The sequence below is a fragment of the Aethalodelphis obliquidens genome, unplaced genomic scaffold, assembly GCF_003676395.1.
Source record: "Aethalodelphis obliquidens isolate GAN/ISIS:26980383/991018 unplaced genomic scaffold, ASM367639v1 scaffold46, whole genome shotgun sequence".
Classification (NCBI taxonomy): Eukaryota; Metazoa; Chordata; class Mammalia; order Artiodactyla; family Delphinidae; genus Aethalodelphis; species Aethalodelphis obliquidens.
In genome coordinates, this window is record NW_020837990.1 from 6,852,848 (window position 1) to 6,869,878 (window position 17,031).

The 17,031-nt window shown below is 54.5% G+C and overlaps 1 protein-coding gene across 1 annotated transcript in view; it reads left to right on the forward strand.

Moving 5' to 3' along the window:
- DSCAML1 (DS cell adhesion molecule like 1) overlaps window positions 1–15,138 on the forward strand; it is a 342,988-nt gene extending 327,850 nt beyond the window's left edge. The window contains exons 22-33 of the mRNA XM_027082210.1: window positions 2,931–3,048; window positions 3,429–3,592; window positions 3,878–3,976; window positions 4,726–4,914; window positions 5,296–5,583; window positions 7,263–7,418; window positions 9,248–9,278; window positions 9,427–9,545; window positions 9,848–10,000; window positions 10,619–10,813; window positions 12,025–12,336; window positions 14,111–15,138. Of these exons, the coding sequence (XP_026938011.1) occupies window positions 2,931–3,048; window positions 3,429–3,592; window positions 3,878–3,976; window positions 4,726–4,914; window positions 5,296–5,583; window positions 7,263–7,418; window positions 9,248–9,278; window positions 9,427–9,545; window positions 9,848–10,000; window positions 10,619–10,813; window positions 12,025–12,336; window positions 14,111–14,577 (2,291 nt within the window). The 3' untranslated portion in view covers window positions 14,578–15,138. The remainder of the gene's footprint in view (window positions 1–2,930; window positions 3,049–3,428; window positions 3,593–3,877; window positions 3,977–4,725; window positions 4,915–5,295; window positions 5,584–7,262; window positions 7,419–9,247; window positions 9,279–9,426; window positions 9,546–9,847; window positions 10,001–10,618; window positions 10,814–12,024; window positions 12,337–14,110) is intronic.
- The last annotated feature ends 1,893 nt before the right edge of the window (window positions 15,139–17,031 follow it).

Sequence of the window (17,031 nt, forward strand, 5' to 3'; positions counted from 1 at the left end):
CAAAGGGGACTGAGGTGGGGTACACCGCTTCCACGGCGCAGAGAGCTGCCAAGACGGCCCCCTCCTTCCAAAGCCGGGACACCTCAGGCAGGGGTGACCCCACTGATCGGTGGTTCATTCAGCCAACAGACATTTACAGGGGGCATGCCGAAGGAGACTGTGGGCGAGATGGGGCACGCAGGGTGAATAAGACCATGTCTATTCTTGGGGGTGCCCCGCTGAACCACTGGCCTGGGCATAAGTGTGGCATGGGGGCACGTGTACCCCCACTTTACAGGGAATGACCGTTCTGAGGCCTCAGCCCAAGATCGAGACAGAGGCCACCTCGCGGAGCTGCCGGGCCGCCTGCCCTGCGCTAACCCTGGGGCATGGGACTGAGCCACACAGGCCCGAGACTTCCAGCCTCTACTCTGACCCTGGGCTTCCCTGGGCCCTCCCTCGTCCCACAGCCACCTGTCGCTGTAGCCCTGGGGCCCCAGGACCAGGGCTCGGGTGGTTGGTGCCTGCCTCAGCCCAGCCGCCCTCCAGGGGTGACCGGCTTCCTTTGGCTGGGACCCTCCCTGGACTCAGGGTCAGCGGGCACTGAACGGAGGGCCCACAGCTGCCCTGCCAGAGGGGGCTGTCATCCCATTTTCCAGTGGACACTCTGAGGCCGGGGTGGCACGGTCTGCAAAGACAGCTGAGAGTGGTGGGCTAGCTCTTCTGGCTCCAAGTCAGGGCTCTTTCCACACGGCCTCAGGTGTCTAACCTCCCCTGGCCCCTCCTCCCAGAGGGACTACCCAGCCCTTCTTCTGGACTTGTCTCCTCCAGGAGGGAAGGGGCCCAGGGCCTCCGATCCTCCCAGGACAGCTGGCGCTGGCCCAGAGCATGGCTGAAAGCCGGCCCCTTCCCCTGTGGAAATCAAATGGAACATGTTCCCAGAGGGCTTCGTACTTCTTCGAATGTGAACATCACGCACTTCTGTCCTCACAGCAGCCCTGGGAGGTGGAGGGACAGGAGCCAGTCCCAGCCACAGGGCAGAACTGGGTCTAGAACGGGATCTCTAGAGCCCCTGGCGCCATCCCTGAGGCCCCCAACACTTCTCTCTGCCCGCCATGGAGGCTGTCTTCGCTGGGCCCCTCTGTCCAGTCCACGTCTTTCTGGCCCCCGGCGGTCCTCCCCAGGCAGCTGCCCTCAGAGGAGAGGAACCTCCATTCCCTGCACCCGAAGCTCTAAGCATTGCTTCCTCAGCCACCTGACATCTTCCCTCTCCCCAGGAAGGGTCCCGTGGCTCAGTGGGGCTGACTGTGTCCCCCCGAAGCATGTGGTTGCTTGGTTAATTTAACACTTTCAGCCCTGGGCCTGGAGATCTCCAGGGTGCCCGACACGACTACCTTCTCGCTGGGCCCTTGGCATCTCTGCCTCCCTTTCCTTTCCGTGATGCCGCCTGTGCGTCAGGGTCCTCAGGGCGCTCCTGTCTCCCCAGGGACATGCCTTCCTCCTCTGCGCCTGCATGTTGGGGACCCCAGGGCTCGGCCACTCCTCTGTCAATCTGCAGTCCCCCTCCTGGTGACCTCAATCAGTCTGCTGCTGAGTGCACATCAGTGCGGTCCAGTCATCTCTCTCATGCTCCAAAACATTTATATCCACCTGCTTCCCAGCTACGCCCGTGGGCGTCCCCTAGGTTTAGCATGAGCAGAATCTTCCCGGCTCTCCCACCTACCCTGCTCCTCCTCCTGTGGGCCTCAACTCCACGAGGGCACCAGCACCCATCTGGTTGTCCCAGCTGGGATCCTGGAAGTCACTCTCACCTCCCAAACTAGGGAGACTCCACGTCCTGGCATGTCTTCCCTTGAGCCCCTAGTCTGTTCTCCACCACCCAGTATCACCTCTCGCCTGCACTCCAGCCACCGTCTTGTCCCTGGTCTTCATCCTGCGAGATCACCTCCACCATGGGCTTCCCTGGTGGCGCAGTGGTTGAGAGTCTGCCTGCCAATGCAGGAGACACGGGTTCGTGCCCCAGTCCGGGAGGATCCCACATGCCGCGGAGCGGCTGGGCCCGTGAGCCATGGCCGCTGAGCCTGCGCGTCCGGAGCCTGTGCTCCGCAGCGGGAGAGGCCACAACAGTGAGAGGCCCGCATACCGCAAAAAAAAAAAAAAAAAAAAAAAAAAAAATCACCTCCACCAAACCATCCTCTGCAAGCAGCCAGGGATTTATCTAAAACTCTGCTTTGAACATACCACTACTTACTTGTAAGCCTCCTCGTGACCTCAAGGGGAAGCCCAGCCTCCTTGAGGTGGCAGCTCGCTCTCCTCCTGCCTCCTGCTCACCGCTCTGGCCCCGGCTCTGCTGCCCCCTCTTCACTCACCCTGGGCTTTGGTCGCCCCAAAGGATCCTCCCACCCATCGTGTGTTTCAGGCCCCCGTGCCTCTACTCAGTGCCGTTCCCCCTTCCGACATGCCTTTCCTTCTCTGTGTGGTGAATTCCTTCTTAGCCTTCAAGTTTCAAGTCAAAGCCGCCAATTCCAGAAGCCGCCCCTGGCCTTCGCCTCCACCACCACTGCATTGCCGGAGTTCATTCCTCCTTCTTTCTGCTCCTAGGGTTACTTGTCTCTACCCCTACCATAGTATTCTTCACCCTAATGATTTTTTTAAGTATCTGCCTCCCTCTTGGATGGCGAGCACCTTGAGGACAGGGAATAGATCTGATTCATTTTGTGGCCCCTCAAAGCCTCCTGTGATACCTGGCCCAAACAGGTATTTGATAAACGCTTGTCGTATCAATGACTCGCATCTGAAATTTCCTGGACTCTCCCCACACCCCAAGCCCAAGGTAGCGGTCAGGTAGGGGAAAGAGGACTTGAATTGTAAATTCAGGAGCCCTGAGAAAGGGGAGCCAGTGCGGTGCTGGTGGTAAAAGTGGCGTGTCTCTCATCCTTTCCTTCCTGTAGCCCCAGCAAAGATCATATCCTTTGGGGGCACTGTGACAACACCCTGGATGAGAGATGTCCGGCTGCCTTGCAATTCGGTGGGAGACCCAGCCCCTGCCGTGAAGTGGACCAAGGACAGGTGTGTGCGGGGCCCCGCAGGGATAGGTGACCCCCAGGGATGGGCACAGCAGAAAAGCCATGAAGAGAACCAATGTCCCTCCCTTCCAGCGACTCAGTCACCTCCAGCCCTGCAGGGGCCCAGCCAGGTACACGGCTACCACTCTCACACACAGGCCTGACCTCCCTGGCTCCCCTCTGTTGGCTGCCAAGGATCTCCCTTCCCTGGGTGATGGAAGAGGCCAAGATTCCTGGATATGCCCGGGAAGCACTGAGTAACAGCCCAAGAATCCAGGGTCCCCGAGCCAGCCCCCTACTGCTCCCAGCTCCAACTGCCTGCAGACCTGGGGGAGGCCCCCGGAGGAGGGGATGCCTGCTATAACCCATGCCCCACCCCCGCAGCGAAGACTCGGCCATCCCCGTGTCCATGGATGGGCACTGGCTCATCCACACCAATGGCACGTTGCTACTGCGCGCAGTGAAGGCCGAGGACTCGGGCTACTACACCTGCACAGCCACCAACACTGGGGGCTTCGACACCATCATCGTCAACCTTCTGGTGCAAGGTGAGACGCTGCGAGGCGGGTGGGGCTCCGGTGCCGACAGGGATGGAGGAATTCCATCGCGTGAGGGAGAGGGTTGTCGAACGGAAGAAGAAGACCCGCCACTGGGGAGACAGACCCTTGGTGGATCAGAGGGTCCCTGTGGAAGTGGGGGCAGGAGGGCTAGAGAGGAGAATGAGCAAGTGTGAGGGTGGCCCCGAGAGGGTGGGACAGCCAGCCCCTCGCCCTCAACCCACCCAATGTCAGAGATTAACCCTCTGGTGCGGGCTGGTGGCTCTCCCCTCACAGTTCCCCCGGACCAACCCCGCCTAACTGTCTCCAAAACCTCCGCTTCGTCCATCACCCTGACCTGGATTCCAGGTGACAATGGGGGCAGCTCCATCCGAGGTGAGAGGGGTCTGGATGAGGAGGGGGGAGGCAGGGGAAGGAATTCGGGGCCCAGGGGCCCAAGAAGGGCTTCGCTCACTCCCACTGCTTGTCCTCATAACGCTTAGGAAATAATGAGGCGGGGGGGCGATTCAGACCACAGGGAAGTTACCCAATTGCCCTGGAAAATACACCAGCCTAGACGTCTGGGCTTTCCAACACCCACCCTCCTTGCCACTGGTGAGCTGTGCGAGCCTGAGGCAGTCTGTTTTCTTGGGAAGCCTGTCTTCTTCTCCGGGCCTTAGTTTCCACATCTGTAACAGTAGACGAATGCTCTAGGCAGTGCCTCTCCACCTTAAACATGCATGTGAATCACCAGGGGATCTTGTCAGAGCACAGATTCTGATTCAGCGGGTCTGGAGCGGAGGCTGAGAATTTGCATGTCTAACAAGCTCCCAAGTGGTGCTGATGCTTCGGGGCCAGGGGACTAAATATGGAGAAGCAGGGTCTAAACAGGACCCCTTGTAAGCCTCACAGCTCCGGTTTCTGCTCCCCTCCCCACCTTGGTTTCTCAACCCTAACACAAGCGCCGACAGGAGAGAGCCCTACAACTCACCCAAGGGCCTTTCCGTTTTGCATCGAATTTGCATCCACCCCATCCCAGTGGCCAAAGCACCCCCTGCCCCCTGCGGCGCCCAGCCCCACGATGCCTGTTGGGGTACCCCAGGCCCCGCCCTGCCCGACCTGAGCCAGGCAAACCTCCCGGGCAGGCTTCGTGCTGCAGTACTCGGTGGACAACAGCGAGGAGTGGAAGGATGTGTTCGTCAGCTCGAGCGAGCGGTCCTTCAGGCTGGACAGCCTCAAGTGTGGCACCTGGTACAAGGTGAAGCTGGCGGCCAAGAACAGCGTGGGCTCCGGGCGCATCAGTGAGATCATCGAGGCCAAGACCCACGGGCGGGGTAAGGCCCAGGGCGGGTGGAAGCCTGCTGGGGTAGGGAAGGAGCCACAGGGGAGCATGGAGACTCAAGGGGAGACTCCACCTAGTTCCCATCACCGCAGCATCGGATGAGTCACGGTAGCAGAAACTGGCCCCGCTTCCCTGCGGTGGGATGGCAGATGGGTGGCTCACCTCTTCCTCTTTCCTGCATGTGTCTTCCTCCTTGGCCAGGCCCTTCTCTCCTCGTCCTTCTCTCCCTCCTCTTCTTCCTCCCTCTCTGTCCCCTGGAGCATCCCTACTCCCATCTGCGCCTCCCACCGATCCCCCGGAGCCACTGTGGTCCCAGCTGCCCAGGGAACTCTTTCCCAGTCTCTAACCTCTCTCTCTCCCTCTGGCCCCCCAGAGCCCTCCTTCAGCAAAGAGCAGCACCTCTTCACCCACATCAACTCCACACACGCTCGGCTTAACCTGCAGGGCTGGAGCAACGGGGGCTGCCCTATCACAGCCATCGTGCTGGAGTACCGGCCCAAGGGCACCTGGGCCTGGCAGGGCCTGCGCGCCAACAGGTCCGGGGAGGTGTTTCTGACCGAGCTGCGAGAGGCCACGTGGTACGAGCTGCGCATGAGGGCTTGCAACAGCGCTGGCTGCGGCAACGAGACCGCCCAGTTCGCCACCCTGGACTACGATGGCAGTGAGTCGGAAAGGGTGGGCAGGGCTGGAGCAAGGTGCTGCCAGGGAAGCTGGCGGAGAGGCAGACATGTAAAGAGATGGGCACGCAAATAGAAAAGAGGCAGGACTATAGTCAGGGACAAAGGCGGACAGGTGAATAAGCAAGCAAAGGACGGGCCAAGGAACAGCAGACGGGTAGACAGGTAAGTGGGTAGATATACCTGTGACCAACACACATGGATAGGCAGACAAGCAGGTCAGTAACGCTAAAGACAGAGGGCCCTTGAAGGTGCAACCCTTGCTCTCCATTGCTTCAAAGAGATGAGAGGGGGCTTCCCTGGTGGTTCAGTGGTTGAGGGTCTGCCTGCCGACGCAGGGGACACGGGTTCGTGCCCCGGTCCGGGAAGATCCCACATGCTGCAGAGCAGCTAGGCCCGTGAGCCATGGCCGCTGAGCCTGCGCGTCCGGAGCCTGTGCTCCGCAGCGGGAGAGGCCACAGCCGTGAGAGGCCCGCGTACCGCAAAAAAAAAAAAAAGAGATGAGAGGGAGGTAAAGATGCAGTTGCGGTCCTGCCCTATAAGAACCCTCTGCTCAGATGGTACATTAGCCAAGACAGGGTAGCCTGTGCTGCAGTAACAAGTACACACTAAAAGCTTCATTGGCTTGATCCAATAAAGATTTGTTTCTCGCTCTCATAACACCTTGTGAGGGTTGGCTGGCCACCATCTTTAGCTATGCCATCTTGAACATGTAGCTTCCGTGGTCACCAACGAGAGAGGGAGGAAAAAGAAACAGCAGTTCCTAACTGCCCTGGCCAGGAGGTGATACTCATCATTTCTAGTCGCACTCTGTTGTCCAGAACTAGTAACATGGCTCTAACCTAACTGCCAGGAAGTCTGGGGAATGTAGATGAGCACACGGATGTTTGGTGAGTACTAACTGGTATCTGCCACATAGGGGCACCTCACACTCATGCACACACATGCAGTTAAGCACATAGAGGGCTGAATTCATAGGGACCAGCTGTCACAAGCTAAATCGAGTCTACCTATGTGTTAAGGAAACAGAATAAAAGTGGTATCGGAAGGGGATGGGCTCAAACAAGGAAGGCTTCATGAAGGAGATGACTCTTAAGTGAGGTTTTGAAACAAGCAAGCCTCGGGGCTTGGCAGAAGGCTGTGTCAGCAGGAGAACTCAACATTGCCTCCTTGCAGCCCCCAAGGTTAGCAGATTTCGCCCACGGGATGGGGAGCAGGGAGAGAATGCAGGGTGTTTAGTGGCTTTTGCCCCCATCTGGGGAAGAGAGCACAGGATCCCACTTCCCTGACTTTTCTCTCCTACGGTCCTCACCATCCCCCTCCACCTTACCAGCTGGATGTGGGAATCTAAGTTCAGCGTTCTAGAAATGAACACTGAACTCCAACAAGCAGAGTAGACTATCTCTGAGAGACTTTAGGAAAATTCTAAAAGGAAGTCATTAATATCATATGCAGTATAAAAACTACACAACTGTTCATGGCTGTCCTGATGGGACCAGAATTAGGGGGAGCAGAGGGGAGAGTTGGGGCTCTGCACCAGGAAGTAGAGATCAGAGTGAGACCAAAGGCAGCAAAGGAGGTCCAAGGGCTACCTTGCCCATGAGACTCTGCATAGCACTCAACTCATAAGGGACAACTGACTCCCTTCTTCACCCCTGTTCAGGCACCATCCCGCCCATCAAGTCTGCACAAGGCGAGGGGGACGATGTGAAGAAGCTGTTCACCATTGGCTGCCCGGTCATCCTGGCCACCCTGGGGGTGGCACTGCTCTTCATCGTTCGCAAGAAGAGGAAAGAGAAGCGGCTGAAGCGACTCCGAGGTGGGCGAGTTTCCTATGGGCTTCCTGGGAGGGAGTGCTGACCCTCAGCCACGCTGGCCACTTTCCACTGGCTCACAGCACCATCTGGACAAGGGAGAGTGCCCGTGTCCCTTGAAGGGAGAGCTGCCACTCCAGCCTTCTGAAACCCCTTAGTTGTTCACTGCTTCCTCCTCTATGCCCCCAGGACTTTGTGCCTGCCCTCACCAGGGCTGACTTTTAGAGGTACACAGTGGTAAAACCATATTGCTTGTTAAAATATTTAAACATTTCCATGTTGATTGGTAAATAGATGTTGCTCCCTTCTACCCTGGGTGTTCCATTCTCTCATATAGGATCCCTGAGACTTTCCTAGGACCCAGCCACTAAAGAGTAGACCTCCAAGTGGCCTCTAGGACTTTGCTCTGGTTTGACTGAGCTGTTTCCATGCCTTGTCAGGTGCTAAATATTTTTAATATCATCCCCTGTCCCAACACCTGCTACCATAGTCTGGCATGAATGGGTCTGATTTACCTTGATTTCCCCAGGACCCACTAGTTGCTTAATAAATGTCTGTTCACACATCTGGAAAATATTTATTGAGTATCTGCTGTATTGTAGATACTGCCAGACATTGGAGGTGTAAAGATGAATGAAGAAGGAACAGCCCATGCCCTTACAGAATTCACAGCCAAGGCACAATAATAGCACAGAAGAGGGAATGACTAAGGCTGCCTAGGGTGTTTGTTTAGGAGTTGGGTAGAAGAAAGGATGGTTCAGTGGGTGGTTAATGGTTGTTAAAAGGATGGATGGTTGGATGGATGGATGGAAGATTGGATGGTTGATGGATTGATAGTTAAATCGATAGTTGGTTGGATCAATGGAAGGATGGATGGATGGATGGATGGATGGGTGGATACTTGGATGGACAGATGGATGATAAGATGGATAGATGGTTGTATGAATGGATGACTGGATGAATGGTTGAATAGATGAATGGATAATTAGATGAATGGTTGAACAGATGGTTGTACAGATGATTAGATGGTTGGATGGGTTGATGGTTGAATGGAGGAATGGTTGGATCAGTGGATGGATGGATGGCTGGCTGGCTGGATGGGTAGTTGAATGAATGCATGATGTATGGGTGGGATGGATTGACAGGTGGAGAGATCAATAATGAATGGATGGATGAGTGGGTAGATAGATGGTTGAATTCGTTCATGAAGCTAGATTTGATCTAACAGATCATTCTCAGTTATCAGAGGTCTAGTGGATTACCTGGGTCCTTTGCTTCTCCTCTCTTATCAATTCCTAACCTGACAGTCCTGAACCTATTCAAGGCTCCTCTGAGACAAAGCAGTGACCCTCAAATCCATCCATGGACTTTTTTGGGACAGATGTCCTAGAGAAGGAAATGAAACTTCTTGGTTGATGTCATCTGGAGATACCCATTGACCCCCTCTACTTCATTCCCCACTCTCTCCTCTCCCCAACAGATAACTGAGGATAGACCTACCACTGATGCCCATTTCCAGACTGCTATGATGTTTTGTTTGATTAGAGTTGATTCAGGAAGCTGATGGAGCACTTTACATACCCTTTGCTTTGGGGAGGATCTCCCTATTAGATAAAAATCTGAGGAAAGGAAAGCAGAACTGAGCCAAATCCTGAACTGGGAGCAGTGAGACCTTATGTTTTGGACTGTCTCAGAACTCCTTATATTTCTTCCCAGGAGACAAGCCCTGGCCGCATTTTAGGAAGTTCTCCCACCTCGTTCCCCATGCCTCTTCCAATTCTCGTCCTTCTCAAACTCCATTCTCACTCAGTCCCCTCTCTCTACTGTTTTGCAGATGCAAAGAGTTTGGCAGAAATGTTAATAAGGTGGGTGTCATATAGCTGCTTCCTCTCTCCTCCCCTCCCCCTTCCTCCCTTCAGGGTACAGGTTTCTAAGACCCCACTCTCCTGCAAAACCCCTCCCCCAACCCGTTATGACTGCTGAGTCACCCTCCTCCAACCCTTCTCTCCACAGCAAGAACAACCGAAGCTTTGACACCCCCGTGAAGGGGCCACCCCAGGGCCCACGGCTACACATTGACATCCCCAGGGTCCAGCTACTCATCGAGGACAAGGAGGGCATCAAGCAGCTGGGTGAGTGACAGGTGCCATGAACTCTCTGTCCTGCTGAGTGTGCTTCCCCAGGCCACATCCCACGAAGGGCAACCACCAGTCCTCACACAGTGCCCAGGGTTCCAGAAGCAGCCCCGTCAACAACTCAACAACCTAGGAACTCGCTGCAGCTTCTCTCAAGGACTAGGTTTCCTCCTCCGTTGATGGGAAGACTTGACCTGACCTTTCTTGGTTTCATTGCTGGATAAAGACAAAGAGAAATTTGGGGAGCAAAGATGGTGCCCAAAGGGAAGGACTGCTGCTGATTGCACTTCTTCCCCCAGGAGATGACAAGGCCACCATCCCTGTGACCGATGCTGAGTTCAGCCAAGCTGTCAACCCTCAGAGTTTCTGCACCGGTGTCTCCTTGCACCACCCAGCCCTGATCCAGAGCACAGGACCCCTCATCGACATGTCTGACATCCGGCCAGGCACCAGTATGCATTATCCCTGGGGAGACAGCCCTCCTCCCACATGGGGTTTTGTGGGCACAGCATAAGACAAAGGTGACATTTTTTAAAAAAAAAGGAGGGAGGAGCACTATGGAAGAAGGGAAAGAGCACTGGAATTAGAGTCTAGAGACCTTGATTATAGACTCACTAGCTATGGCCTTGGGCATGTCACTAACCTTATCTCTCTGGGCCTCAGTTTCCTTACCTAGAAGTTTTGAGAGGGTTAGTTGTTCTTTCTCTCCAAGGGCCTTCTGCATCTTCCACTGTGACTCTGGACATAAGCATAGAATACATCCAGGACTGTAGGGAATGAATGGACAGTCATGAGGCAGCAGGAGATGAGGTGACATTCTTCCCAGGCTGAAGGAAAAGACAGGGTGGCCGGGGAGGACTAGGACGCCGCCCAGTGCCCGACACTGCCGCTCTCCTTCTCCACAGATAGCTCTGTGGTCAGGAAAGGCAGCTCACTCAGCTTTCCCAGGGGAGCTCCTGTGGCTGCTTCTGCCTCCTCCCTTGCTCCTGCTGCCCTTTCTGGTAAATGCCAGCTGTCCAAGCCTGAATGCCTGCAGCTGGAGGGTACTAGCTCTTGCTTCCTCTGTGCAGATCCAGTGTCCAGGAAGAATGTAAAGTCAGCCCACAGCACCCGGAACCGGTACTCAAGCCAGTGGACTCTGACCAAGTGCCAGGCCTCCACACCCGCCCGCACCCTCACCTCCGACTGGCGCACTGTGGGCTCCCAGCATGGTGTCACTGTCACCGAGAGTGACAGCTACAGTGCCAGCCTCTCCCAGGACACAGGTAAGCCCAAGGACCTGCCTTCATTCTGCTCACTGTCCTCCAGCTCCCCCATTATCCATCTCCACCTTTGGTTTCCCCAGCTGTTGGAGTCCAAGGCACAGGTCAGTTTCATTTCCAGCTGGTCACTGACTCACTGTGTGGCTATGACAAAAACCCTTGACCTAGCAGAGCTCTGCTTGGTCAAGGATTTCATTTTGTTCTCCCAAAAGATAACAGAGAAAATGGTACACATGATGTTTGCTGGAGAAAAGGCTAAGTGTTGCTCAGAGGATGATGCTTATTTTCAAGAATGAAAGATGTTCTGCCCTTCATTAGGCAGCACATCAAATATCCCACTTCTGCCACCACCACTACCTTCACAGGCAGAGAGCAGGATCTTGTGAGCCTGCTCCACTCCATAGTCAGGCTTTCAGATGGCTGCTGGGCTTATGGGTAGGGGAACTGCTCAGTCTGATCTCATTTACACCCTTTCCCCATAAACCCACTTTATTTTTTATCGAGATATAACTGACGTATAACCTTTAGTTTCAGGTGTACATCATAATGATCTGATATTTGTAATATATTGCAAAATGATCACCACAGTAAGTCTAGTTAACATCCATCACCATGTATAGTTACAATATTTTTTCTTATAATGAGAACTTTAAAGAACTACTCTCTTAGCAACTTCCAAATATTCAATACAGTGTTATTAACTATAGTTATCATGCTGTACATTACACCCCCATGACTCATTTATAACCGGAAGTTTGTACCTTTTGACCACCTTCACCCATTTTGCCCAACTCCCACCCCCCACCTTTGGCCACCACCAATCTATTCTCTGTATCAGTGAGCTTGGGGGTTTTGTTTGTTGTTGTTGGGGGTTTTTTAGATTCCACATATAAGTGAGATCATACAGTGTTTGTCTTTCTCTGTCTGATTTGTTTCACTTAGCATGATGCCCTCAAGGTCCATCCATATCTTCCCAAATGGCAAGATTTCCTTTTTTATGGCTGAGCAATATCTCATTTTGTGTGTGTGTGTGTGTGTGTGTGTGTGTGCATGTGTGTGTGTGTGTGTATATATATATATCACATATTCTTTATTTACTCATCCACCGATGGACATACAGGTGCTTCCGTGTCTTGGCTATTGTAAATAATGCTGCAATGAATATGGGGGGTGCCACTCATTTCCCCTCAACTCTGTGCCTTCCGTCTCCCCAGACAAAGGACGGAACAGCATGGTGTCCACCGAGAGCGCCTCTTCCACCTACGAGGAGCTGGCCCGGGCCTACGAGCATGCCAAGCTGGAGGAACAACTGCAGCACGCCAAGTTTGAGATCACCGAATGCTTCATCTCCGACAGCTCCTCTGACCAGATGACCACAGGCACCAACGAGAACGCTGACAGCATGACATCCATGAGCACACCCTCAGAGCCTGGCATCTGCCGCTTCACCGCCTCCCCACCCAAGCCCCAGGATGCCGACCGGGGCAAAAATGTGGCTGTGCCCATCCCTCACCGGGCCAACAAGAGTGAGCGCTCAGACCACCTCCCTTGCTGTGTCCCCTGCCCCCAAACCCCACGAGCCCTGGCTAGACCTAGCCCTAACTGCACCTGGGTCCTGCCAGCCCAGCACGGCTCCTTGGCAGGCGGGGGGTAGTGCAAAGAACAAGGACTTGGGAGCAAGCAGATCAGGGCGCACATCCTGGCTTAACCTCTTAATACTGCTGTGACCTTGGGCAAGTCCTTTAACCTCGCTGGCCTTAATTTTCTCATTTGTAAAATGCAACTGACAGCATATACTTTGCATTGTTGTAAGGATCATTAGAAATGATATACGTGCCTGGCACATAGTAGGTTCTCATTAAGTAGTGATCATTCCCTTAATCTGAAGCTATGCCAGGATGGAAAGAGACTGCTTATGGGGTCAGCTGCCCAATGGCCATTGGTCTCAATACTGTTTGAACTTAATCTAAACCCAAAGGAGCAATCCTGGCGGTTCAGCCCGTGGTGGCCAAACCTCATGGTGGGCAATGACCTAGCCTGACTGGGAACCATCTGACTCCAGGGGCCTGGCCAGAGCATATGTCCTTTGGGGTCAGCAGGGCAGGTCTAGGATAACCAGGGTGAGGGGGGCAGGGAAGCCCCCCAGCAGACATTAGGGCCACGGGGTGCAAGGCCCAGGCTGTCAAAGTAGGCAATCTGGTCTGCTCAGCACTGGCCTTGCTAAGTGGCCGTGCTGACCTAGGGGCTCAGGGTCATCTAGAGAAGAGCCTGGGGTAACAGAAATTACAAAGACTTAGGAGACGAGCAGCCCTGAATGACTTCCCCTCCCTGTGTAGCTGTGTGAATTTGGGCAAATTACTTAATCTCTCTGAACCTCAGTTTCCTCACTTGCAAAATGCAGGCAGGTATTAACCTATGCAGGGGGCTGTGGGGATTAAACGAGATGACCTAAGGAAAGTGCCTGGCACAGTGGATGGGAGAGAGGCACGTGCACAGGCGAGGGTGCTCGCAGGGCAGAGGGATCAGCATGTGAGGGTCCTAGAAGCTTGTCCCGAGGAGGCACTTTAAGAAATTAGGAACATTCTGCCTGGAGAAGAGGAGACGAAGGAGAGGGACGGGGAAATGTAGCTGACTTCAGATGTCTGAAAGGCTGCGGTGAGAAAGAGGGGAAAGCCTTGTTCTGGGGGTCCTCAGAGGACAGAATCGGGCTGAACGTGGGGAAGTGACAGGGAGTGACATTCCTCTCCTCCTCGGAGTAAAGAAAAGCTTTCTAGGGAATTCCCTGGCGGTCCAGTGGTTGAGACTTGGCGCTTTCACTGCCGTGGACCTGGGTTCGATCCCTGGTCGGGGAACTAAGATCCCACAAGCCACGCGACATGGCCAAAAAAAAAAAAAAAAAAAAAGCTTTCTAACAGCCAGAGCTCTTAGGACATCCCTGTTTAGAAATGAGCTCTTCACCAGCTGAAGCTGATCAGCTATAGTGGTCAATTAACAATGGGTATCAATTTACTGAGCATTGCCGTGCGCCAGCCACTGTACTAAGCGCTTTCCTTACTTTATCTCATTCCCTCCTCACAGTATTCCTGTAGGGAAATATGATTATCCCCATTTCATAGATAAGAAAACTGAGGCTCAGAGAGGCCAAGTAACTCATCTTTCCTCGACTCTTTACTGCCTGTCTGGTGGAGGGACTCCTATGCCAGGTCAGGGAGAAGACTGAGGGGTAGGGGTGGGGAAACAAGCTGGCCGCTGGTTCCAAGAGGCCTCTGGCGCTAACACGCCCTGCTTCCTCCATTCCAGGTGACTACTGTAACCTGCCCCTCTACGCCAAGTCGGAGGCTTTCTTCCGAAAGGCAGACGGGCGGGAGCCCTGCCCCGTGGTCCCGCCCCGCGAGGCCTCCATCAGGAACCTGGCTCGAACCTACCAGCCCCAGGCTCGCCACCTGACCCTGGACCCTGCCAGCAAGCCCTTGGGCCTCCCGCACCCGGGGGCCGCCGCCACAGCCACCTTACCTCAGAGGACTCTGGCCATGCCAGCTCCCCCAGCTGGCACGGCGCCCCCGGCACCCGGTCCCACCCCTGCTGAGCCCCCGGCTGCCCCCAGTGCCGCCCCTCCGGCCCCCAGCACTGAGCCTCCGCGGGCCGGGGGCCCACACACCAAAATGGGGGGCTCCAGGGACTCACTTCTCGAGATGAGCACATCAGGGGTAGGGAGGTCTCAGAAGCAGGGAGCCGGGGCCTACTCCAAATCCTACACCCTGGTGTAGGGACACAACCAGAAGAGTGGCCCTCCGCCTGGACCTGTCTGCACCTCCAGCCGTCACACACCAGCTGGGCTGATTTCCTGCATTATTTATATTAAATTGACAGATGAAAACCGACCAACAAGGGAAAGACAACCCCCAAGTCATGAACGCTTGTACATAGAACTCTTTTGTACAAATGAAACTATTTTCTTCTTCTCCATGAAGCCAGGGCACAAAGAATTTGACAGTGCAAGTCAAATTCCCCACCCCACAAAATATGTGTGGAGAGATATATACATATATATAGAGAGAGGAACACATCGACAAGCTATATATCTATATATTTCTCTCACCTTATTTTGAGACAGAGGCACAAAGGCTCAGCAATTTTTCCCTCCTACTCACCCTCCCTCCAATCTAGGTGGTTTTGACAAAGACCAAAATCCCAACTCAGAGACACTGCATGCGATTTTACTGTTCCAAGAAAACCAGGAGTTGCTTCAATTTGCAGATGCTTATGTGTTGATACCTTTTTCTATGAAAAAAGACCCAGCGCCGTGTGCAATAAAGGTTATGTTTCTACATGGTGGCTTTTTTCCCATTTGGCAAGGGCCAGTGGGGAGGCAGGGAGGAGAGGCCCCTGTACCAGGCCGTCTGTCTCTCAGGGAGAGACTTCGAGAAGCCCAGTTTTAGCTCAGCACGTTAAACTTTTAAAAAGGCTTTCCATTAGCCAAGCTGCCTCCTTGAGCACTTCTGCGCTGGGCCCTAGAGGGGACCAGCTGTGTGTCTTTGAGCGAGCTCCTAAACCTCTCTGAGCCACAGTTTGCTTATCGGTAAAATGAGGCAACCTTCGCGAGAGCGCTGGGGAGCTGGTATGGGGGTGGAAGGCTGTGTCTACTGGCTTCTCTCCTTTGGGAGAAAGCAGTGTAGCCAGGGGAACAAAGCTACGCTAACTGCTAGTGGGAAGTTGTGTAAGAGATGCCTGTAAACTGGGAAGGGAAGGAGAGATGATATTACCCTGGGGGTCCAGCCAGAGCCTGAAGTTCTGGGCTGACTGTTAGGACAAGAAAAGGCCAAAGGGAGAAGGAATGAGGTCATCAGAGGTCGGAAATGTGGAAAGGGCTCATGGAGGAGGGGAATGGGTTGCAGCCAGAGAGAATGAGGCAGCGGGCACCTGGTGTCAGAGGAGCTGCAATTAGATTCCAGGTGGAAGGAATCGCACCCACGTGCAGGTACGCAAAGGAGGCGTTTCTGAGAAGAGGGTCAAAGGGCACGTGAGCTGGGCCTCCAAGGACGTGAGGGTTTGGATAGGCAGAGGAGAGGGAAAGACCCAGGAGAATGCAAAAGCCCAGGGGCGTGGAGTTCACGGTGGCCAGGACCCCTGGGTGAAAAGGAAGTGTCCCTCAGAAGTACAAAGGGGGCTCCTGAGCTCAGCACCCAAAGTCGAGACTGAGTTGTGGACCCGGAATCTGGAAGGAAGGTGAGCCTGCTGTTCCCACCACCCTTTCCCCAAAACAGAGAGAAGGAAAAGGGAAGGGGTCCCCAGGGCTGGGGAGGGAGGGAAGGAGGAAGGGAAGGTGTGTGCAGGATGTGAGTTGTACCCGTCAGTCTGGGCCACAGGGAAGCCCTCCCTGGCATGCATGACCTTGGATAGAAGCACTTTCCAATAAGCAGCTCATTCCACAAACATTTCCTGAGCCCCAGCGAGTGCGGACACAGGAGCTCCCGCCCATGGGTAACTACATTGCAGGGGGAGAGCTGTTGGCATGAAAGAGGGGAGGAGGCAGAGGTTATGTGCTCCTGGGTGACTCCTAGGCCCTTGGGGAGACTCCCTCTCAGCCCGGATGCACCCGGAGAACCTGCTAACGGTATTAGTGGGAAAAAGCCCTCCAGACTCCTTCCATCACTGGAGGACGGGCCACCTCCCCAGGGCTGCATGCGCCACCTGCAGGTCACTTCTCAAACTGCAGGCACAATGATCAAGCCCCGAGTTCTCATTGACGATTGGCTGATGTAAACTCACGGCAGGTTTGGGAAGTCGGCATCACCATCTCCTTTGGGCAGGTGAGAAAGGTGGAACCCTAGAGAGCTGAGTAAGTTATCCAAGGTTAGAGGAGCAGGAAGAGATGGAGATGAGGTTCAAACCAAGAGCGTCTGATTCCTTAGCCACTGGGTCATCCTGCCCCATGTTTCACTATTCAGAGGCTGAGTTTCAGTTCTGCCCCGAGGATGATGCACTCCGCCAGCACCAAGTGACCCAGCTGGACTCACTGGCGGGAAAGCAGCCAGTGTGGAACTGTTAGCCATTCAGGGAGGGGAGCCTCTACAACATGCTGAGCTGGATGGAGTGGGCAGCTCTGATGGGCTGACTCTGGCAGGGACAGTAATAGCAGGGGAGGTGTTCAGCTCTGGGGCTCTGTTGGAGAAGGCCTTGGACCAGAGGTAGCCCGTGTAGGAGGAAAAGGACTTGAAGAG